The sequence below is a fragment of the Bubalus kerabau genome, chromosome 5, assembly GCF_029407905.1.
Source record: "Bubalus kerabau isolate K-KA32 ecotype Philippines breed swamp buffalo chromosome 5, PCC_UOA_SB_1v2, whole genome shotgun sequence".
Classification (NCBI taxonomy): Eukaryota; Metazoa; Chordata; class Mammalia; order Artiodactyla; family Bovidae; genus Bubalus; species Bubalus kerabau.
Genome location: NC_073628.1, coordinates 127,234,909 through 127,260,254, shown reverse-complemented (window position 1 = coordinate 127,260,254; position 25,346 = coordinate 127,234,909). Strand labels below are relative to the sequence as shown.

The following is a 25,346-nucleotide window of genomic DNA, read 5'->3' as shown; positions in this document are numbered from 1 at the left end:
CCTGGGGTGCATATTACAGCCTTCTCCGGGAAAAATCATGTACACTAGCATCTTCTCTGACTTTAGAAAGGAAACATCTGTCCACTGACAGATGAATGGATAAAGAATATGCGGTATACACATACATACACGCATGCGCACAGTGGAATATTAGCCATAAAAAGGAAGGGAACAATGCCATTTGTGGCAACACGGATGAACCTAGAGATGATCACACTGAGCAAAGTAAGTCAGGGAAAGACAAGTATCAGATGGTGTTACTTATACGTAGAATCTCAAATATGATACAAATGAACTTATTTATAAAGCAGAAAAAGACTCATAGAAAACAAACTTACAGGAACCAAAGGGAAAACGTAGGAGGGAGGGATAAATTAGGAATTTGGCATTAGCACATATAAACTACTATGTACAAAACAGATAAATAACAAGGTCCGACTGTATAGCACAAGGAACTATATTCCATATCTTGCAATAAACTATAATGGAAAAGAACATGAAAAATTATAAATATATGTATAACTGAATATCTTTGAGTATACCAGACACTAACACACCATTGTAAATTAACTATTCAATTAAATAAACAAGCAAATAAATAAGTAAAACAATATGCCTTGGGAGAAAGAGAACTCCCTCTTATCCACAGACTTGGAATGAATGAAAGAATTTTAGTTCCAGTCACAAAGCCATTTGCTTCTAACACCAGAGAATCCAAGCATTTAGAAATTCTTTCCTCTTCCCCACTGCATCCATAGCACACATGTGTACCCTGCTATGGTTGGCTAAAAAAGAGCATATTCAATTTATAAGATACAAATGTGTACCTGCATGCTAAGTCACTTCAGTCGTGTCTGATTCTTTGTGACCCTACAGAATGTAGCCCACCAGGCTCCTCTGTCCATGGGATTCCTCAGGCAAGAATACTGGAGTGGGTTGGCATTTCCTCCTCCAGGGGATCTTCCCAACCCAGGGATCGAACCTGCCTCTCTTACATCTCCTGCACTGGCAGGCGGGTTCTTTACCACTAGTACCACCTGGGAAACCCATAAGATACAAATAAATAACCTATAAATTACCTTCCAGAGTACAATCTCTGAATTTGTAAATTGGGGGATTACCCACACAAATAACAGCTTCCTAGGTGGCGCCGATGGTAAAGAACCCACCTGCCAATGCAGGAGACATAAGAGACACGGGTTTTTTTTTGTTTTTTGTTTTTTTCAATTTAAAAAGAGATTTTTATTGAAGTGAATACATTACATAGGTATAAGGTTACTGATATTTAAAATTAAAATTAATAACATGTTAGTTCTCTTATTTTTTTTTTTCCATACAAGTCTTTTTTTTTATTTTATTTAACTTTACAATATTGTATTGGTTTTGCCATATATCAAAATGAATCTGCCACACAGGTATACCTGTGTTCCCCATCCTGAACCCTCCTCCTTCCTCCCTCCCCCCTCCCCATACCATCCCTCTGGGTCATCCCAGTGCACCAGCCCCAAGCATCCAGTATCATGCATCAAACCTGGACTGGTGACTCGTTTCATATATGATATTATACATATTTCAATGCCATTCTCCTAAATCATCCCACCCTCTCTCTCTCCCACAGAGTCCAAAAGACTGTTCTATACATCAGTGTCTCTTTTGCTGTCTCGTATACCTGGGTTGGGAAGATTCCCTGGAGGAGGAAATGGCAACCCACTCCAGTACTCTTGCCTGGGAAATCCCATGGACAGAGGAGTCTGGCGGGCTACAGTTCATGGGGTCGCAAAGTGTCAGACATGACTTAGTATCTAACAACAACAACAACATTACTTTATTGAATGAAATGTCATGGACTTTATCATTTTACTCAAGAAAAACTAAGCCTCTAAGTACCCACTCAGTTATAGCAGGGTAGAGTTGGGGTTTGAACCTGCTCTGCTGCTGCTGCTGCTAAGTCGCCTCAGTCATGTCCAACTCTGTGCGACCCCATAGACGGCAGCCCACCAGGCTCCCGGATCCCTGGGATTCTCCAGGCAAGAACACTGGAGTGAGTTGCCATTTCCTTCTCCAATGCATGAAAGTGAAAAGTGAAAGTGAAGTCGCTCAGTCGTGTCCAACTCTTAGTGACCCCATGGACTGGCAGCCCACCGGGCTCCTCTGTCCATGGGATTTTCCAGGCAAGAGTACTGGAGTGGGGTGCCATTGCCTTCTCCGTGAACCTGCTCTATCTGACTTCAAGATCCATGTTTTTAATCATTATATTACATAGTCTCCTCCTTATTCCACTAAGTACTAAGATCAGACAATTTCTATGAAAAATCTTTGTAACACATTAGATTTATGTACCTTTCTGCTAAAATACTAAGTATAATGAGACATTTAATTGATGAGTTAACTATCATTACTGCTATCATATATTATGATTCTTCCTTGTGATACACAATGATGCCCACAGGAAATATTGACGTGGGTAGAACAAATTGCTCTTCTACTAAATGCTTCAGTTCTCCTGTCTATTCAATGTTTTTCTCTTCCCTCACTTGCAAACTATCACTTCTTACTTTTTAATACTTAGTGTGCCATCCTATTTCTAGAACAGTCTTCTTTCCACACAAATGATAGAAGAGGGGAGACGTTGTGCCCGGCTCCCTTTTGAGACTCAGCGATGGCAGAGAACTCTACACTGGTGACTCAAAGGTGCTGATCCTGCCAGCACCTAGAAGGTTCCAACTGCTCCACCTCTGCTGTGGCTGCCTAAGCAGATGGTTGTCACCTTCATGTCAGTGATGACCATGGAGATAAAGACCACACCTCATACTGTCCAAGCCTAAGATCAACCTGAGGGCTTAGCAAACTATCAGGGGTGAGCTACAGAGCCAGTGAGAGCCTCGATTAGACCAAGTTTTATACACACACACACACACACACACACAGAGCATGTGGGGTTGGGGCAGAGCACCAAGTTCTATTCCATCAAAGACAGAACATAAGTCCTATGGGTAGAATGAGCGTCTAAACACTCATCAACTGAGTTACCTCCAAAAATGAAGTTGCTCGGTCGTGTCTAATTCTTTGCGACCCCATGGACTGTAGTCTGCCAGGCTTCTCTGTCCTTGGGATTTCCCAGGCAAGAAAACTGGAGTGGGTTGCTATTTCCTTCTCCAGGGGATCTTCCTGACCCAGGGATAGAACACGGGTCTCCTGCATTGCAGGCAGACTCTTTACCATCTGAGGCACCAGGGAAGCTCAAGTTACCCCAAAAGACCACCTAAACTGGAAGAGTTTGAGATGCTAACTGGAAACTTCAGAGTCCTCCCAGAACTGATTTCCCCTTGCCAGTCAGTGTGGTGGGAGCCTGTGAGGGAACTAGAATCTGTTAAAATACAGAAGTGAACCTAGGTATGTCTGAGTAAATTTGCCATTGTGCCTCTAAAAGTATATCTGTCATAAGAATAGACAGGCTCAGAAACTTAGAATCTCCTGAAAAAACAAACATGCATAAATTCTGGTGCAAGGACTCCATGACAGCACTTTGCTAAGCCAAGGCTCCTTAATCCCTCTAGGAGGCTGGCTGTATTCCCACTGGTTAAGATGCCAAATAAGTGGGCTCTAAGGAAGTGACACAGGTCTTCTAGCCAAATGCAGAGATATGCATTCCACATCCAACCATAAACGACTCTGGGATTACTTACCATTTTCCAAACTCAATAAATGAAAATTTATTTTGAAGCCAAGCAAAACTTAATTGGGAAAGTAAGCCACTGCATGGAGAAAATATTAAAATATATATAATCTCCTGAGACTGCATCAGAATTGACCAGACCTGAGAAATTCCCTTGGCGGTCCACCAGTTAGGATGCTAGGCTCTCACTGTCGAGGGTCCAGGTTCACTCCCTGGTGGGGGAACTAAGATCCCACAAGCCACATGACATGGACAAACACTCTCTCTCTCACACACACACACACACACACACACATTCTCTCTCTCTCTATCTCTCTCTCACACACACACACACACACACACACACCTGACCAGATCTGGATCTAAGAGATTTGGAGATTTTAAACTGAGAAATGTTAGGATATCTGACATTCTATATCTATGAAGACAGCATCATCACCATCAAGACCACATGTATTAATACTCACCCATGAGGTGCGCAGGGCACAAGTATTAACTGATTTTTATAGATCTTATGAAAGAACTTAGGGGCTTCCCTGGTGGCTCAGCAGAAAAAAATTTGCCTGCCAATGCAGGATATGCAGGTTTGATCCCTGGGTCAGGAAGATCCCCTGGAGAAGGAAATGACAATCCACTCCAGTATTTGTGCCTGGGAAATCCCATGGACAGAGGAGCCTGGCAGGCTACAGCCCTTGGGGTTGCAAAAGAGTCAGACACAACTTAGAGACTAAACAATAACATCAACAAAGAGAACTTAGCAAATCAAAGGAACTCTTTCTGTGTCACACGTCTAATAGAGTAGGTGCTGTCTCATATCTAATACTCTAGTAGTCAAGGCTACCCAGAGAAACAGGAGCAATAGGAGATAGCAATAAGAGAGAGAGAGAGACAGAAAGACAGAGATTTATTATAAGGAACTGGCCCATGTGATTATGGATGCTGACAAGTTCCAAGGTCTATAGTTGGCAAGCTAGAGACCCATGAGAGCCAATGGTATAGTTCCATTTCAAGTCTAAAGGCCTGAGAAATAAGAGAATTGATGGTGTAAGTTGCAATCTGAAGGCTGCCAGGAGCAAGACCACAGAAGAGCCAATGTTTCTATTCAAACCCAAAGGCAAGGGAAAAAAAAAAAATCTCCCAGCTCAAAATCAGTAAGGCATTCCCTCTTATTCAGGGGTGGGTCAGTCTTTTGCTCTATTCAAACCTTTAACTGATTGGATAAGGCCCACCCACATTAGGGAGAACAACCTGCTTTACTTGGTCTACTGACTTAAATGCTAAACTCACCTAAAAACACCTTCAAAGAAACATCCACAATAATATTTAACCATATATTTGGGCATCCCATCACCCAGTTGACACATAAAATTTACAATCACAAGCACCAAAGCCAATGTTCTTCACTGTATACCATTCTGCAACAATCTTTAACAGAATCAGCAGAACCAGAGCTTACAAATTCTGAGACTCCCTCAGAGTCCTTGGAGATACTCTGGGACTCTAGGTCTGGCAGAACACAGTGACTCTATAAAGCTCTATTTTAATAAAAGGCTTTTATAAAGGCAACACTTCTCCTTTTACACCTAGGCTTTCACTGAGGTGTCCACTCACCCCCAGAAAGAAATGTTGTAATGAATACTTTTGCCTCCTTTCTCCATCTCCCTCATTTATATCTCCCTAAGTAGATTCATCAAGCTATCAGTAGGCATCTCAAGAGCAAGAGGCATCCACTGTGTGTCGTGGCCCCTCAAACTAGTCTGAGCCCAGTATGTAGGGAGAAGACAGAGCTTGAGTTAGAGCTACTTGTCTCCTCATAAGACACACATCCCACCTGTGATGGGTCCTGCCAGCCCCCTGCTCTATCAGCTCCAGATTTGTGACCTAGGAGAAGGTCAGTAACTCACAGCCTAGAAGCCAAAGCCTAGGCTTGAGGAGGGAGACAGATGGCACAGCCATGTTCTCCAATCTAGTTTAACAATAAAAAAGCTGATATTGTATTTTGACCTTCATCTGGCTCCTTCAGCCAGTCTCAAATGAGGATAAAATGGTCTCTGGTGGCTCACACAGTAAAGAATCTGCCTGCAATGCGGAAGACCTGGGTTCAATCCCTGGGTAAGGAAGATCCCCTGGAGGAGGCATGGCAACCCACTCCAGTATTCTTGCCTGGAGAATCCCATGGGCAGAGGAGCTGCCGGGCTACAGTCCATGGGGTCGCAAAGAGTCAGATACAACTGAGCAACTAAGCCACATATACAACATATGAAAGGGATCAAACCCCTAATATCCCAAAGGGCACTGAGAGGTCATTTGCTTTCCTGCCTCCTGGCACTACTGAATCACACTGCTAAGAGTCTTTACAAACTCCCTACAAAGCAAGAGACAACACAATCCCTTCCAGAACACCAACAGTGCCTTGCAAGACCTTTTCACTTTCTCTCTTCTTAAAAAAAATGATTTTTAGAAAGACCAGTCCTTTACCTGTGTCAGACTGTCAATTCTATGGTAGCTGGTACAGTCAAAGCATCACTATAAACAGCTGAGATTCTACTGGTGGCCCCTGATAAACCATGGCTCCTTGCACTCATGCTTTTCGTGTATGTGGAGGTATGTTTGTGTGTGTGTGTGTGTTGTCATCGAATGCAACAACATGAATGAATCTCAAAAGCATGCTAAGAGAAAGAATCCAGCCTTTAAGGGTACATTCTGTATGATTCACTTATATGACATGAGGGGTGAGGGCAAGGGAGAGTTGCAAGAGTACAGGGACCAAAATCAGATTCAGAGTTATCAGGGCCCTTGAGTTCATGCTTTTGTTTTGTCCCCTTGAATCTAGATGAGTCTGTGACATGCTCTAACCAACACATTGCAATAGAATGGATGTCACTCCACTTTCATAAGCATTAAGGTCCAGCAGTTTCTGCTTCCATGCTCTTGGGAGCCCTGAGCTGCTATGGGAGAAGTCCAGCTACACTAGTGGAGAGGTCATATGGAGACCCTACAAGCAGAGGTCCCCTAGTGAGAACGAAGCCCTGAAATGACATGTAGAAGCACCAAGGAGCCCAATCAACCCAATCAACAAACCCAGTCAACAAAGAAAGCCAGTGGGAAGATGAGGGGTAAGTGCCACCTTATTAATTCACCCTCCCCAGCAATCCCTAGGTGCCCAGAGCACCATTTGCAAGACGAACACTGGAGACAACAACAAGATGGGCTCAAATGGAAGTGCTGTCCCTGATGAGGGTGTGGGTCAGTCACTTCAGCTCTTTGAGTCTCTGTGCGGGCAAGCTACAAGACTGCCATGCTTCTGGCAGCAATCAAATCTGATGCTCTAAGTCAGGGGTCCCCAGCCTCTGGGATCTACTAGCTGATGATCTGTGGTAGAGCTGATATAATAACAGAAATAAAGTGCACAATAAATGTGATGCACTTGAATCATTCCGAAACCATGCCCCCCTCCCTGGTCCATGAAAGACTGTCTTCTGTAAAACCAGCCCCTGGTGCCTAAAAGGTTGGGGACGGCTGCTCTACGTAACTGGATTCATAACAAAGAATGAGTCAGGTGACACCTCGGCCACCTGCAGGTCTCACACCCACGTGGAGTAATCAACCAGCCATCACCTTGAAATATCACTTCTCCAAATGATGGACTCTGTAGAGCCTGGGTCATTTTAAAAATAGTAGCAACCCCTCCCAAACTTGACTCAGTGGGAAGTGACACTCACATTTTAGGTGAACTGTGTTAACCGGCTTTTGTCAGTGGAATTGTTTGGATGTGAAGATAGGATATGATGTGCAGTGGGCTTCCCAGGTGACGCTAGTGGTAAAGAACCTGTGTGTCAGTGCAGGAGATGTAAAAGACACGGGCTTGATCTCTAGGTCAGGAAGATCCCCTGGAGGAGGGCATGGCAACCCACTCCAGTATTCTTGCCTGAGGAATCCCATGGACAGAGGAACCTAGTGGGCTATAGTCCACGGGGTCACAAAGAGTCGGACATGACTGAGCGATTTAGCATACATGCATGATGTGCAGTATTAATGTAAAAACATCCTGTCAGGGGATTTTACAGTAGCAATAAATCACATATCGGTGTTTCCATTTATATATACAGAAAATGCCTAAATGTGCCTTTGGAGTCAATAAAATCCAGATAAGACATATGCTTTTGACATATACATATGTATCTTGTGTGTGTATCTGTGTGTGTACACACACACACATATAGGTTTTTCAGGTAGAATGTGTAACTCCCCATCAGCCAGTGGCCCAGCTGAAGCCCTAAGCCTGCCTCCAAATTCCTATTTTCTGAACTGAGTCCCTCCCACATTGTTCAGTAAAACGTGGAGGTTCAGCCTGGCTGCCCTTGCCATGATTTATTCATTGCCTCTCATCTGAAATTTCCCAGTGTCTCCAGGTCTTTGATGCAAATCAACCCGGTTCTACAGCCTCCCTCAGATGCCTTTTTACTCCCTGAGGGTCTTTAGCTGGAAGACTGCATGCAATTAAATGTAAGGCTTCCTAAATTCAACCTTTCTCAGCCCACACACAGGTTTCCTCCAGTTGGTGGAATAAAACATCCTCTCAACATTGGAAAGCTCTCCTCCCCCAAGCATTAAGGCTTCTTCAGGGGACGGGTGATGAGCCAAGCCACGCTGCAGTCGTCACGTGTGTCAAAATCATTCCCAACCTACCATTTGCCCATAAAGCATAACACAGAGACACTCGAAAAGGAAATTATTAGAAAATTGCTTTTCATCATAATTACCACAAATAACAAAGGAGAAACCAACTAAAGCAATGACTTAGAAAAGTGACTCAGTTTGGGCAATTACACAGATAAAAGCTGCATTCAGCGAGCCGCTCACACAAATTTATTGTTCCCTGCCAACACTGATTATTTAGAGAGCTACAGTAAATATTTCACCATATGCTTCTAATAACTCAGAATATTTTTCTTAGAAGAGAACACATCTTCAGGACACTCTTAACATTGTAGATTACTAAGGGTATCAGCACTCTTAGAGAAAGCAGGTTTGAGTAAAAATATTAATACATTTTTCTTCCTTTTAGAACAATAGAAGACTGAGATACATGATGAGGACAAGAGGCATGAAGCACTAGACAAAGACTGGGAAACAATGATTTTATTTGCCTGAACCTAAATAAAATCTATACCAAAAATTAATTTTTATAAAAACAAAAAACACCTAATCAAATGTAGGACTCAGTCTATCTGGGAGCTTCCCAAGTGGCTCAGTGATAAAGAATCTGCTTGCCAATGCACAGGACATGTGGGTTGGATCCCTGGGTCAGGAAGATCTCCTAGGGTAGGAAATGGTAACCCACTTACAGTATTCTTGCCTGGAGAATCCCATGGACAGCGGAGCCTGGCGGGCTACAGTCCATGGGGCTGCAAAGAGTTGGACACCACTGAGCATGCATGCAGGATATTTGCCGATCGTAGTTCCTTTCCTACAGATATCCAATCAATCGATTAATTTAAAAGAAAACCAACTTCACCTGACAATACCCATTTCCTTTTCTCTTACTTTCTCCAAGCACTTGACATCATTGACATGTTAGGTGCCTAGATGTTTGCTCATTATCTGCCTCCCCAGTAGAATGCAAGCTTCATGAGAGCAAGAGCCTATTTTTCCTTTCCCACTGAATCTCCAACATCTAGAACATCACCTTAACACATAGGAGATAGTACAGAATGAGTGTTTGATGAATGAATGAATGAATGAATGCATTTAGACCAGTACCAGACATAGCCTGATGTTACCCATTTCATTGTTTTCACCTTATTAACTCACATGAATTGCAATTTTCCCTAGATTGTGAAATATCAGTAGCCCAAAAAAGTTCTCGACTCAATTAGAAATGACAACTGATCTTTATACTCTCTTTGGGCACTAGTCATCTTTTACCTACAGCTAGTAGATGATTTTGCTGCTTGTATATTATGATATGTCAACAACAATGTTCATAATATAGTTAAGGCCTGGCTTAAGCAACATTGTGAAGCAGATTAAGTTCGGGATACTTCATCCCCTCTTTCTGTACTTTTCTTTCTTTTCTGAGCTTTCTGTTACTTAAATCAATTTATTTCTCCTATTGTGGAAAAAGAGTTGTCTTATAAACAAATTCAGAGTTCCCTGTTAGTTATTTAAAGTACTGTCTCTCTCAGTATGTTTGAATTTAAGACAGGACAATAGAGATAGAATAATTCTTAACCTGATGCTCAGAATCTGTAACTTTTGGAAACTGTTACCCTGTGGTGGGTAGGGGAGGCAGACAGGGATGGGTCTTTCCATCGCACCTGAAGTGACATTACTGGGGGGACTTTGGCCCACGATAGTTAGTTACAAAGAGCTGGACACGATTTAGCAGCTGAACAACAACAGCAAGTTAGTGGCTTAGATCGCCTCATCTTCACTCACAGGCTCACTCCTTCTAAACAAAGTATGAGAGGGCAGAGGACGCTGATAGACCCCAATAACTCCAAAAGGCTTTCCAATGAATGCTTTCACTCTTTCATATAAAACTCATGCAGTGAAAACAGCATGGGATTGTGAGTTAGAAAGGTCCTGCCTCCCATTAAGAAACACTAATATTTCAGTGCACAGGGCCTCAGTCACACACGCATGGGATATGATTGCTAAATAAATAAATTTTTAAAATTTTAAAATAAAACAGACAGATCAAAAGATTTGGTAATATTTAGGAGAAAGGAGTACTCTTGCCTGGCAAATCCCATGGACGGAGGAGCCTGGTGGGCTGCAGTCCATGGGGTCGCTAAGAGTCGGACACGACTGAGCGACTTCACTTTCACTTTCATGCATTGGAGAAGGAAATGGCAACCCACTCCAGTGTTCTTGCCTGGAGAATCCTAGGGACGGGGGAGCCTGGTATGCTGCCGTCTACGGGGTCGCACAGAGTCAGACACGACTGAAGCGACTTAGCAGCAGCAGCAGGAGAAAGGAGAGGAAGGGATGCAAAGAAGCAAAGTCAGTATGTACAGCTAAAGCCTTAATATCAGCAAAAGTCATTTTGTGGCTGTACTGCAGTTTCTCAGCAATAAAATTCCATGAAAATGACTCTTCTAAATTGTCAAGGGCCCAATCTTTGCACTATACAAACCAAAGTCCTAAGAGATTCAATAGTTGTTTGTTTTGTCTCTGGTTTTAATATCCTACAGTAATACATTTTGATTAAGTCAGTAAATTACAATGGGGAAAGAGATATCAATTTCAAAAGCAAACTCAGACACTTCATACTAGATGGTTACGCCTAAGCACATGGTTTCCAAAGTCTGACTTCCATCTTCACTCAGCATCAAATTAAAGGGTTTTAAAACAATAAAAAATACATGAATCCCTTTCACAAGCAGGATGGAAGTGAATGAGGATATACATGAAATAGTTTCAGAAACACAGACTTTTTCATTACTCAATGATATTTTTTACTTAATAAATAAGAGGTCAATGATATGTTGAATAACTGCTAAGAAATATTTATCTGTGTGATCAATTGCTTAAAAAATGGTGCAATAAATTAATCAGTCAGGTGCTTTATTCTCATTTTTATAGTCATAATAATTTCTTAATGCACATCTGAACATAATATATGCACTTTAAACAAAACAACTAGACCATCACTGAGTAACACAAAAATTTGATTTCCAGAACTAAAAAAAAAAAGCTGGCTCAAAGTAAGCAATATAAAAATATTGAATGGCACAGAAAAAGATTTTTTTTTTAATTTTAGAAAAAGATTTTTTGAGTTAGTTTTACATTTGCCTCCTGTGTTATTTTACTACTTTCATGGCAAATGGCTCAGTGTGGACAGAGTATAGCATTAGGGTGAATGGAAGAAATCTCAGAGCAGCTAACTTTAATACAACAAATATCTGAGTATCCACTTTGTCCCAGGCATGATGGGAGTACAGGGGACACTTCTGTACACTGGAAAGCTCTGCTCAACTTCCCTGCTTAATCTGTATCTGTAATATCACATAACTCTACATTCTGCTGCTCTATCCAAGACCCAGACACAGCAGACTAGGCTAGCAGAGAACAACTGGCTGAACAACCCACAGGCAGGGCTGGACCAACAGATTCTCCCTCCAGAACAAAAACCAAGACACTGAAGCTGAGAGGTCGGCAGAGCTGACCACATGTATGCTGGTGAGTGGGCGGAGAAAGGCCGTCCTGGGAGAGAAATGGGAACCTCAGACAGGTACATGGAAGGCAGTCACTGAGGCAACATGAGGGGAGAACTCCACGCACAGACAGACCGGGTAGAGATGGATAAATTGAGGCAGAGACTACAGACAAAGACGGACAGCAACAGGGAGAGATGGAGAGAGATGACAGAGACTGATCAAGACAGGTGGCAGCAATAGAGTCGGACAACAGAGATGATCAGTGGCAGGCAGCAACTCACAGAGATGATCAGGGAGAGAGATGGGGAAAGGAGAGAAGACAGGGTGGGCACAGAGGGGCATGGAGCAGGGGTGAGGGGCAAGGGGAGCCAACACAGAATGAGCTGGAACTGAAGAGCAAGCAGCCCCAAGCTAGAGACCCACAGACACATCTAGAGAGACAGTGAGGAGAGAGCTCAAGGCCCTCAGAGTTGGTACAGAAAAGATAGACCAAGGGCCAGAGGGAGATACAGAGAAGAAAATCAGAACATTCCAAGAGAAGGCACTGCTGGAGACAAGTGAGAGGCAGGCATTGAGAAGCTAGGAGAGAGAATGACAAAGTTAATTCCTGTATCAGGACCCAGGGAACAGGGGCCACCCCAGCAGCCCATGTCACAGATCTCAACCCAAGTCAGCCTCCAGTGATGGAAACAGCTCACTGTGACGCCAGCCACAGTTCTCCAACTTGGCCAGAGCTGGCTCACCTGACCCTAGAAAATAGGACCAGCCAGCCTTAAAAGGAAATCTCCAACCCGCCAGCCAAACATGCTCTGGGTCTGAGACGCCTCTCCTAATGCTCTATAAAATTCACTCCTGGGCTTCTCTGGTGGCTCAGTGGTAAAGAATCCACCTGCCGGTGCAGGGGACATGGGTTCCATCCCTGGTCTGGGAAGATCCCACACGCAAAGCAGCTAAACCCATTCACCACAACTATTGAGCCTGTGCTCTAGAGCATGAGAATTTCAACTGCTGAAGCCCATGTGTGCCCTGGAGGGCTCAGCAACAAGAGAAGCCACCACAATGAGAAGCCTGCACACCACAAGTAGAGAGTAGCCCCTGCTCCCCACAACTAGAGAAAAGCCTGCACATCAATGAAGACCCAGTGTGTCAGTCGCTCAGTCATGTCCGACTCTTTGATCATCCATGGACTGTAGCCCACCAGGCTCCTCTATCCATGGGATTTTTCAGGCAAGAAGACCAGAGTGGGTTGCCATTCCCTTCTCCAGGTGAGGACCCAGTACAGCCAATAAATAAAATCATTAAAAAAAGAAAAACCTCGCTCCTGCCCCAAATCCCTTGGAAAGCATATTCTTCCACCACAGGTGAGCCCTGCACTCCCACAGTCCATGGATTGTTTCCCCTTAGATAAAGGACATCAACGTCATTACTAACTTGCTTTAGCTTCATCATTTGACAAGAGTAACAGAGAAAAGCAGCACAGTGAATGAAGTCAGGCAAGAGCACTACCCCTGAATGACCTAGCCAGGTGGGAAAAGTATCAAAGGGGATTTTAGCTGACAGAAGAATGACTAGAATTTAGAACCTCCTCCATCTTTAAAAACTATCAGCTATCATTTCAAAGTGGCAGATCAAGAACATGTATTTACTTCCTCATCCTTGAATGATGGCTGGAAAATTCAAAGGGATATTCCCACAACATCAAAGGGAAGGGTCACCAGTAGGCAAGAGCTAAGTTTTTGGAAGATGAAGGATAAGTGGAGGATGAAATGCAGCAGAGGAAGCCATGATTTTAAAATTCCAAAGGGATTTGGACAAGGAAGGGGCTAATGAGACACAGGACACTGAACTGTTAGCTACTAAGGCAGGAATGGGATTTGAGCAAAAACTGGGAAACCAATAGAAAGTCAATAGAGAAAAAGTCCACTCACCCTCCGACACATACCCTCCATCCAAACACCCTGGCAGCCATACCTCTACCTCTCAAGTAAAGAAACATGGGGCTGGCTCAGAAGCAGTAGTCTGCCAACTGCAACATCCATCAGAAGTGCCTGGAGAACTCAGTAAAACACAGATAACGAGGCCCAATCCCCTGAGTTTTTGATTCACTACATATAAGGCTGTTGTTATAATTGCTAAGTCATGTCCAACTCCTTTGTGACTGCATGAAGCGCAGCCCACTAGGCTCCCCTGTCCATGGGATTCTCCCGACAAGAACACTGGAGTGGGTTGCCATTTCCTTCTCCAGGGGATCTTCCCAACCCAGGAATCAAACCCACGTGTCTTGCATTGGCAGGCAGATTCTTCACCACTGAGCCATCAGAAATAAGATTTGCCCCAAGAATTTGCATTCCTATCAAGTTCCTAGAGGTTCTACCACTAGGAATTAATGAAGGCAATTTTACTTAATCTCTTTTTTAAACCTCAGTTTCTGCAGTAGTAACACAGAATAGTGAGAGTGCTCACAGAACAGTCTTAGTGAGATCAGAGATGATACATGTGAAATCTTTGGCACACTGCCAGACACACATAGGAGAAAGGTTTTTTAATTTGCCCAAGTCATGGTTATAACCAGTGATTATAACTGATGCTTTTAACAAGTATTTGCTTGCTTCTAATGTTTTTTGAATTCTGAGAATTTGAAAAGTGAAAAAAGATGGAAAAAGAACATGAAAGTATCTCATCAAGCCTGTAGGTGACCAAGTTGTTGAGCTGAAACGCAAGGACAGGTGCATGCCACCCTCACCAGGCAGGACACAGGTATTTTTCATTCTGTTGAAGAGGAGAACCTGAATTCATACCTTCTCACCAAGGTCATGCCCATGACTGATCTGGTCTGGACAACAGGCTACTGAGAAGGTACTTGTCCAGGGAATGGGTAACAGGTTCTATGGTCAGAGTCCTGGCCGGTAAATAATGACACATTTAAGCGTGTAATTAGGAGACAGTTTAATCAAGGAACTATTAAGAAAAGCATGGGTCAGGTGGTAAACCAACTCTCTTGAGAAGAAAAAGCTCTGATTTATATCATTTGACAATTTCTGAGGGGTAAATATTCCCACATGGCAGAGTTCAAGCTACCAAGTTCCCTGAACTAGGAATATGGAAAATATGAGCATAACCACATCTTGAGAGATAGTATTGATACCAGCCAGCTGCACCTGCCCCAGCATACCATGGGGGAAAAATTCAGGGACAGTGCAGGACCCCCAGCATTAGTAACCTTGCAAACTGCAAGGTTTAGCCAAACCCAAAGAGAGTGATGGAGAAGGCAATGGCACCCCACTCCAGTACTCTTGCCTGGAAACTCCCATGGACGGAGGAGCCTGGTAGGCTGCAGTCCATGGGGTCGCTAAGAGTCAGACATGACTGAACAACTTCACTTTCACTTTTCACTTTCCTGCATTGGAGAAGGAAATGGCAACCCACTCCAGTGTTCTTGCCTGGAGAATCCCAGGGACGGGGGAGCCTGGTGGACTGCCGTCTATAGGGTTGCACAGAGTTAGACACGACTGAAGCGACTTAGCAGTAGCAGCAAAGAGAATGAGCTGCAGATGTAACCTTTAATCAAAGTAAAACAGATAGGCTACAATGATGACCTTGCAGGGAGGAAACTAGAGAATAAATACTACAATCTCCCCCTCCTCCTTCCCCATCTCACGGTGGTATGAAGCCAGCCAGGAGTCAGGAAGCAAGGGAGCCTACAGACATAATCCATGTAGGTCACCCTCCCAGGATGCAGAGCAGGTTACAGAAGAAAAAAGACTGGCCCAGCGATAAAGAATCTGCTTGCCAATGCAGGAGATGCGACAAACGCAGGTGTGATCCCTGGGTTGGGAAGATCCCCTGGAGTAGGAAATGGCAACCCACTCCAGTATTCTTGCCTGGAAAATCCCATGGACAGAGGAGCCTGGTGGCTACAGTCCTTGGGGTTGCAAAGAGTCAAACACGACTGAGCACAACAGAAGATAAAGCAGTACACTGGCCCTTGTAGGTGCTCAAAGCACAACCTTAAAGATTGCAGCATAGAATGCTAATCAATTCGGTCCCAATAATGCTGAGAGGAAACAAAAATAAAGAAGATCAAAACATAAAAATCCATGTAGATGAAGTAAATATATTTTCTTCGCCAGTTATAAAGCTCTAGTCTAAATACGCTTTCCAAATTCATTCTTAATAGAAACTGAAGTTAAGCGGTAGATAAATATTGGTAAAATTTGTCCAAATAGTATCATCTTTCAGATGCTAACTCCAGCACTCTGAGAACGCTGGTGGCGGGTGCCTACATCACTGCTGTAAGGAAAGAAGGAAGGAACTAGAGGCCATTCCTCTTCTTTATCAAAGTGCCTGAACTGTGGTGCTGGAGAAGACTCTTGCGAGTCCCTTGGACTGCAAGGAGATCACACCAATCAATCCTAAAGGAAATCAGTCCTGACTATTCATTGGAAGGACTGATGCTGAAACTCCAATACTTTGGCCACCTGATTCAAAGAACTGACTCATTGGAAAAGACCCTGATACCGGGAAAGACTGAAGGCAGGAGGAGAAGGGGATGACAGAGGATGGGATGGTTTGATCATCTACTCAAATAGACATGAGTTTGAGCAAGCTCCAGGAGTTGGTGAAAAACAGGGAAGCCTGGTATGCTGACCATGGGGTCACAAATAGTAGGACACGACTGAGGAAATGAACTGAACTGATGTCACCAAGACCCTTTAAAAAGCTATGAGGAATGGGAGCCTTGAGGCACTCTCATTTAATAATTAACATTAATAATTACAAGATTAACTCAATTTCAGTACATCAGTTTTATGCAACATAAGACTAATAGAAAGAGCTGTCATTTTAATTGATAGAATGAATAATCTTAGGATGAGTAAGCAAACAGATTCTGATTAGTGGCATAATTCTCTAATACCTAATCAAAAGAGCTGTAAGTAGTTTTTTTCCTCAGCAGCCACACAGGACTGTTAGAATAGAGACCATGAGAACTGAGGGAGACGCCAAAGTTGGCCAGACAGCAATCTGTTCAGCAAGACTGTACTTGCAGAGAGAGTAGCCGGGGCATCAGACAAAGCCCAACATCTAAGACAGGCTGGAATCGCACAGCAGCGGGTGAGCAACCCGAGACCACGTGCCAAAGAGGACAGTGCAATGGGACATCACAGAGGAGGGAGAGGCTATTAAGAAAACTTCCACCACATCAAAACAAAGCTTCGTACATCCTGCAGTTGTCCCCTTTAAATTGAACTAAGGGACCTGGGCATCCCATATCCAATCTCACAAAAAAAGAATGAGCTATAAAATTTAAGAATAAGTTTGGGTGAGACGTTTATAATGGAAAAAATGTGTGGTAAGTACTGAGTCGGCATAGCATCTCTTAAATCTTTGCTAAGGTTTGCAATGCATGTTGGTCTTCATCCCTCTGCAATGAGCCCCAGCGTCACAAACATCACACCTATTTTGGGAGTACCAGGCTCAAGCACAGCATCACGCACAAAGGAGGTCCACCACGTCTATGAAACTGAGCTGGAGGCTAGTCTTAGCTTTTCAGTTTGTCTTTGAGTTTTGATTCCTCCATGATATCACTGCCCCCACTTCAGTCACTTTCTTTCTTTCACTAAAATAAACATGTCATTCACCTCCTAGTCCCTTCTCACGTCCAGCCTGAATTCTTACATACGTCCCCAGAGTTTTTCCATTTGAGAAAATGAGTCTCTCACACACACACTTGCATGTGTCCTTTGCACACAATTCTCACTGTGTGAGTCTTTCATATCATTTACCATCATGGTGCGGGAGTTCACACTATAGGAATATTTAAGCACAGAGTAGATAGCGAAAGCTGGACAATAAAAAGAAGGCTGAGTACTGAAGAACTGATGCTTTTGAACTGTGCTATTAGAGAAGACTCTTGAGAGTCCCTTGGACTGCAAGAAGATCAAACCAGTCAAGCCTAAAGAAAATCAACCCTGAATATTCATTGGAAGGACTGATGCTGAAGCTGAAACTCCAATACTTTGGCCACCTGATGCGAAGAACTAACTCATTGGAAAAGACTCTGATGCTGGGAAAGACTGATGGCAGGAGGTGAAGGGGATGACAGAGGATGAGATGGTTGGATGGCATCACTGACTCAATGGGCATGAGTTTAAGTAAGCTTCAAGAGAGGGTGAGGGACAGGGAGGCCTGACGTGCTGCAGTCCATGGGGTCACAAAGAGTCAGACATGACTGAACAACTGAACAACAAGAAGATAGTGAAACCTCCCAAAGGACAAGGACAAATTTTGTTTTCATTTCATTTTGATCACGTGCTCACTATTAACATGACCCGGAGTGACCCTGCCTTATTGGTTACTAGATTGTTTGGGCAGTGCCATTATTAAAGGATAAAATAGCGTGTGTCGACAAGGGTGTGCTGTAGAGTGCTGAAAACTCTCATACACTGCTGGAGGGAGTGAAAAATGATACAAGCCCTTTGGAAAACTATTTAGCAGCATCTGCCACTGTTAACAGAGGCATCCTATATACACACTCAATATACGCCCAAAAGACATGAAAAATATTTGTAGCAGCATTAACAGCAAAAGTCTGCAAACAACTCACACGTGGTTGGAGGAGGTCAGTGAGAGGATGTGACCGCTAGCTGACCATTGAGCTGGACCCAAACAATCAGAGGCGCCTCACCCCTCCCCTGTCCTTGGGATGTACATTCTGCCCACTGCTCCCACAGTAGGAGCCATCCCAAGGAGAGAGGAGGGTGTTGTTGAGACCATCTAGACCAGCAGTCCCCAGCCTTTTCAGCACCAGGGACTGATTTCGTAGAAGACAATTTTTCTACAGGTGGAGGGGGTATGGTTTCAGGATGATTTAAGCGTATTACATTTATTGTGCACTTTATTTCAATTACTACATCAGCTCCACCTCAGATCATCAGGCATCAGATCCCAAAGGTTCAGGACCCCTGATCTGAGTGAATATGTGACTGAATCCAGTAAAGGCCTCTTTTTAACGTTTAAGTTTTGGCAGGTGGGTGTGGAGATCTACTCACATTGCAGTGCCCAAGACAAACCCAGTGAGTTCCCTCACTTATTAAAGCTGCCACCTACCAGTCGAGAGTGGGCTGCCTCTTTCTTCCATCTCTCCTTACCCTCCGTATAAGGGGGGTATCCATCAAAGTAGAATGGATAAATACAATGCATAGTGTGGTCATTCCATAAAGTGCCATATAGCAGTGAAAAACAAATGATGAAAGCACATGCAACAGCAGCACGGAGGAGTCATCAGCTGGTGAAGGATCCATGCTGTACGTGCCATGCATATAAAGCTCAAAACAGACAAAGTGAACTAGTGTTCAGGAATGCAAAACAAGTGAAATTATGGGGCAGAATATGAAGAAATTATGGTCACCATGAACTCAGGAGATATCTCCCTTTGGGAAGTAATGAAGATGGGAACAGGAAGGTCCCAGGAGTCCTGGAGTGCTGGCAAGATCTCACTAAGGTGGTGACAGAACATTATAGAAATGTATTAGTCTACACAAAGTGATTTCATGTGCATTTTTATTATTTTAAAACAAACCAAAAAAAAGTTTTAAAAAAACAAGGAAGAGGGGAACTTCCCTGGTGGCACAGTGGATGAGAATTTGCCTGCCAATGCAGGGGACACAGGTTCAATCCCTCATCCAGGAAGACTCCACATCCCACAGAGCAACTAAGCCCGTGAGCCACAACTACTGAGCCTGCGTGCGTAGAGCCCGCGCTCCACACAAGAGAGGCCGCTGGAGTGAGAAGCCCACACTGAGGCTTCTTTGAACAAATAACTAAAGTATATTTTAAACGTTTGTTTACAAGCCATTAACTATCTAACCAAAAATAAAAAGGCAGGGAAGAAACAGAGAGCTTCAAGGTAATGCCGAAGAAACCACTGCCAAATGGAGTCCAATCATCAGTGAAGAGTTAGTGTTGGAAAGAACGAAGCCAAAGAGGCCATTTATCACAATGTTCCTCAAAGGCATCTATTCTTTTATGATAGATTATTAAAATATATGGATTTCATAAAAGTCAGGGAGTTTGGAAAACTTGTTGTCTTACATTAAATCAGAGGCTCCGTCTTCTCAATCTCCCAGCTACTGTCAGCCAATAGATTAAACCTGTGAGTCTTTCAGAGAAGGCGAACTGAGCCAAGGTTGAGGATTATCTTCGAACATATTACAAGGAAAAAAAAAAAAAACAACAGTTCTGTTGAACTGGTAATAATTCAGATTACCACCTACTCTGTGTTCAGAGCAATGTGGGACTTTAACCAGTTTTCTGTTTCATAAATATTCCCATGGCTCAACACTTTCTGAGGAGACGCAACATTACCCACAGCTCTCATCCTGTTTGCTAAGTACCAACATCAACAACCTGAACCAACTTAATGCCGTACAAAAACACAGCTGATTTAGCAATCTGTAAATTATACATGTACATAAATCTGTACCCAAATGTGTCATGTTTCACTCCTACTAACATGCATGGGTTCTTAACTGGCACCTACAATTGTTTGATATAGGTTTACGAACACTAAAACATATGTTCTGCCTAGAATGGGACCATTTAGGGTAATATTTTTGTAGTTTCCTGGCACTGAGATCTGACAGTCTCCCTAAGACAGATCTATTTGCTTCAGTGAGGATTCTGACAGTAAGTGCTACAGATTTAAGCAACCATCAAAAAATATTCTGGAACAACACTTTTCAAGCATGAATATCAAGAGAAACAGGCTGGCTTTGCCTAAGTGGCCACAAAGTCAGTAGAAGGATCTGAAATGATGATAATCAAAATCAAATTCAATCCGGGGTGCTAATTATGCCCTCTGACTACTTACAGCTAAGCAAAAAAAAAAAAAAACAACAGGTAATTTCTTTCAAATGGTTTCAGGATATATAAAAGAAAATTAAACTAGATTTAAGTCCCACCAAGACCAGGAATCTTTTAAACTTTTTTAGAAATAAAATGTCAGATCTAAATAAGAGTTGTAGCCAGGAAACACTGTGGAATTAGAGCCGGGTCCTTGGACCCAGACTCACTAGAATGTAACTTACTAAAGGTAAAGAGGATCTCCTGCTTTCTACTATATCCCCAGCATTCAATAAATATGCTCAGTAAATCTTTGTTGAATGAACAAACCAGTAACAACTGTTGACTAGTCCCTGAGCTGCCTCTTACTAACTAAATGTAGGTAAATGACTTTACAAAAGGCACTGTGTGTGTGTGTGTGTGTGTGTGTGTTACCCCACCTGTGACTCCAACTAAACCACTGACAAAGGTGAAAATACTGCCCTTCCTTGAAACAGAATTAGCTTGTCCTTTGCCCTATGATTCTGCTTGGATGTGGCAGCATGGCTGTTAGCCAAAATAGATGCTGTTCTTGTTGTTGTAACATTTTATTTAATCTCCACTGGGAAATTGTGCTTCTCTAGAGAAAATAATGGTAATACAAGGAAGGTCATTTCAAGGTATAGTATAAGAAGCATGACACTGGGGTCAAAGGGCTTAGGGGTTCATCAGTTCTGCCCTTAAATCTTTGAGAAAATCCACTTGCTTTCATTTCTTTATACCGTGTTAGGGAAGGAGAGGTAGACGACAAAGCATCTAAGGCCTGTCTCAGTTCTATTTTCCAAATAACAGATATTCAAATGCCCCAGAACAAAGCCAGTTCTATTATCCATTAGCACATAATGAGAGATTTTTTTAAAGGATGATGAAAACAGTTCTACAAGCTAAGTCACAATGGCTGGAGAAACAATGATGCTATAAGAAAGATGAATGATTCCTTCTAGAGCTGCCCCAGGCACTGTCTGCCTGCCACTTCCAATAAGTCACTTAACATTCCTGGGACTCAGTGTTTTGATCTGTAAAAGAGGAACAATAATACTGCATAGGACCACTGGGAGATAATACCTAAGAAAATTATCAAAAAGTACTATTTTAAGGTAAATGCTATTTAAACAATTTCATGCCCCCCTCCCAAAAAGGCTGGTGGATTCTAGAAGGAGACAATCAATATTTTTAAATAGATTTTTTCCATCACAGTAAAATAACATGATGCTGGTAGACACTGTGATACTTCCAAGAGTCCAGATTGTTTTTCCTGTTTGGGCTCAGGAAATACCAAGACAGGGGTCACTAAAAACTGAAATTTCACAACCTTGAAACAGTAGATCATTTTAAATGTTCATCCGTCTCTCCTCCCAAGATGTTTTGGTTTTGTTGTTGATGTTGTTTTGGTTGGTTGGTTAATTGAAGTCAAGCTGTTGGAATTGGAGCTGAAATTAAAGCACCAGCGCTGACAACATTGCCTGCTACTTATTCTATTAACATTCCATGTCTGCTTACAGAGGGGAGGAAGCTCCAAGAAGATCAACTAAATCAGAAAGTATCCTGCCTTCTCAGTTCCAGGAGTTTTTGTAATTGTGTCAACTCCAGAATTCGTATCATTTTTTTGTCATTTTACTGAGGTTATGAGCTCCATGATTCTCCATTTCCTCCTATAAGCCTAAAGGAACCTTGTGATTGTCACTTTTAAGATTCTCTTACCACTCTCTCCACTCAAAAACATGATAAAGTATATATTAGATATAGTTTTCCCTCATATTTAAGGGTGCTACCTCTTCACCAAAAAAATGCAGTTGTCATTGATTCTTATGAGAAAGTTGATGTCACTGTCAATGGGATCCTCAAATAGCACGACTCCCTTGATAACCCACAACAGGCCAATAACAACAGCAATCACAGCAAATTAACTCTTAAACAGCGATTTTACTTAAAGAGCCATGATCATCTGCAGCTTTTTCACAGCCGAAGAGTTCATTGTGGCTGTTCACATAGTAATTAGCATTTCCTTCTCTCCTCAGGTAATGGCTAGGACTCTGTTAGAAAGCCACCTTAGTTTGAGGAAGCCCTTGAAAGGAAAAGGGCTTCCCTTGTCGCTCAGCTGGTAAAGAATCCACCTGCAATGCAGGAGACCTGGGTTCGATCCCTGGGTTGGGAAGATTCCCTGGCGAAGGGAAAGGCTACCCGCTCCAGTATTCTGGCCCGGAGAATTCCATAGACTGTGTAGACCACGGGGTAGCAAAGAGTCAGACAGGACTGAGGAACTTTCACTTTCACTTTGAAAGGAAAGGTGATTGACCAGAAATTCTTCAAGAGGCACATTTCTAAAAAGTGCCTGAATAATACATGATGATTTGCTATCCCCGTTGATAAGTTATTTATTAGAAGATAAATTTAAATCTGTTTTTAATTATAAGGAGTATTTTCTAGTAGCATAAGTCACTTTCATGCCCTTCCCCTGAATCCCAAACTAAATCCTAATAGAAGTGCAGAGTTTTAACACAATTTCCTGCAGGCTCCGCACCAGTGATACTTACACATTTTAAAAACCCATTTCCTGAGTTGGCTCTTCACCTCCTCCCAACAGAATGTCATTTGTCTCTGGCAGGAGAGGGGACCAGGAGCCTGTATAGAACGTCTCTAGGCTTGTCCTCTGTCATTTTAGCCTGTTTGATGAAAGGCTGTGCACTGCATCTTCCAACTGCCCAGTAAGCGCTTTACCCCGGAAGCTCTGCTGTGAGTACTAAAGGCGTTTGAAATTATTGCATTCTATCCCTGCTCCTAGGACTTTCCACCACCTCATGCTATCTTAATGCCACTGGGAAAGAGAGGGGCTGGAGCTCTGGTTTATCGAGCAGTGGATACATTTACAGTTGGGGTGAGTTTGAGAATGTACAGGGGAGCAAGAGTTATAAAACACTGCTGTGGTTTAGAAGAGAGAAATGATGACAGGTTTATACCTGCGCCCCTCCACTTTGCACTCGAGTTCAGGAAACTCTGCCCTTCATGAGCCTTAACTTCGAAGGGTGTGGGTGGGTGAGGAGGTGGAATCCGGCAGCCTGCAGCACGTCCCTAGGTTCTCACGTCCCTACCCCTCGGACTTTTCAGCTGCCTGGGTGGGAAGTAGAAGCAGTCGCATCCTCCTATCCCTCGGGACCGGGACTCGGAGGTGCCGGTCTCTCCTGGGGCTCTCTCCGGGGGGAGGCGACGCCGCAGGCAGCGGCCAGAGAACCCGGAGAGCCTTAACGGAGGGGCGAACAGTACCGATGGGGAAGGCGCTGCCGTTCCTGCCGCGATCAGCTTCCCATCACTTTTCCCGGGACTTTGCTCATCAGCTGTCACACTCCCGGGAGAGGAGACTGAGAAGACGCACGAAAGGCCCCCAAAAGCGACCCCAGGAGAGCTCTCCTCTTAGGATGGAGACCCATTAGACCCCACCCCACTCTACCCACCGTTCCCAGCCCCCGGGAGTCAGCCCCGAGCCGCGGCTCCCAGCAGAGCCCCGGGGTTCTGCTGCGTCTGCTGGTGCCGAGCGGCGGGAGGCGTCTGCAATAAAGGCACGGATAAAAAGCCGGGGTGTCAAATCCGAATGCACCTCTTACCATTGGACCGCCGGACAATATTCTCCAGAAACGTGTTTTGCGGGGCCACCAGTCCCTTCCTGCCCCCAGCCATGGTCATCCTCCCGGCAGCTCGGGGTCTGGGGGGCGTCCCGGCACGGCGACTCACGGCAGCCTCAAGCTGGGCGCGGGGCCCGCGAGCGATCCCGGCTGGAAGCGCCCCATGCGGTCCACGGGCACCCGGGCGGGCAGGGGCGGCGGCGGCTCCCTCCGGCTGCCACCCTCGCGCCCTCTTCGCGCCTCCCTCCCCGCTGCCCGCCTCGCAGTGTACTCGCGCGGGGCTCGCCGCGCCGCAGCCGCCTCCGGGTGGGCGGGGGGGAGCCGCCGCAACCGGGCCCGCGGCGCCCCCTACAGGGCGCGTGTCCCCCGCCGGCCTGCGGGAGACCGAGCGGGGCGCTCCCGCAGCGGCTGGGAAGCCGAGCGCCGCGGCGGGCTAAGGCTGGACGGGCAGCGCCGCGCTCTGGGCACAGCCGGGAAACGTGCTCAGGGCGCGCCTTGGGTTAGGTGGCGAGGGGAACGTTGGAGCTGCTGTCTCTCGGAGGGTTCACTCCCAACGAGGTCGCAGGGAGTCTTGGAGGAACGTGGCACTGTACCTCTCCTCCCTTGCTCCGTTCCAGGCCGGAATCCTTGGGACCTCTAAAACTCTTGAAACCCCTTCCTGCTGGCCCCCTAGGGTCTCTTAGCCTCATTTGTGACAGTTAGCCCACCTGCATTCTGAAGCCAGTGTTTGACCATTAATTAATGAAGTACTTAAGGGCTCAGGCTTGCAGAGTGACTAACTGGTTGGATTTCAGAAGAGCTGTCTTGGGTTGCTTTTAAAGATAACCTAAAGTCAAAAACGCACGCTGCAGACATTTGACAAGTTTGAGCGCTGACTGTCTCCATTTCCACTCTTATCCAGTGAATATTTTAGCAAAGACCAAAAAAATACATGTATATATACAGAAAGGTTTTCTGTTTGTTTGTTAGCAGAATCACAACCTGTTATGATCAGTGTGTAAGATTAGG

The 25,346-nt window shown here is 44.2% G+C and overlaps 1 protein-coding gene and 1 long non-coding RNA gene across 13 annotated transcripts in view; one reads left to right on the top strand and one right to left on the bottom strand.

Moving 5' to 3' along the window:
• The window catches only part of KCNH1 (potassium voltage-gated channel subfamily H member 1), a 430,930-nt gene extending 406,340 nt beyond the window's left edge, over nt 1–24,590 (bottom strand). For 5 of the 12 annotated variants that reach the window (XM_055583060.1, XM_055583056.1, XM_055583055.1 and 2 more), the window contains exon 1: nt 24,321–24,584. In XM_055583060.1, the coding sequence (XP_055439035.1) occupies nt 24,321–24,399 (79 nt within the window). In that variant the 5' untranslated portion in view covers nt 24,400–24,584. Of the gene's footprint in view, nt 1–24,320 lie in introns of all 12 variants that reach the window. The other 7 variants (XM_055583057.1, XM_055583051.1, XM_055583053.1 and 4 more) reach the window with 4 other exon arrangements.
• Nucleotides 22,680–24,299, top strand: LOC129653412 (uncharacterized). The gene is made up of 3 exons (XR_008715107.1): nt 22,680–22,739; nt 23,327–23,454; nt 23,827–24,299. It is a non-coding gene; the product is annotated as an uncharacterized LOC129653412 (long non-coding RNA).
• Nucleotides 24,591–25,346: the final 756 nt, after the last annotated feature.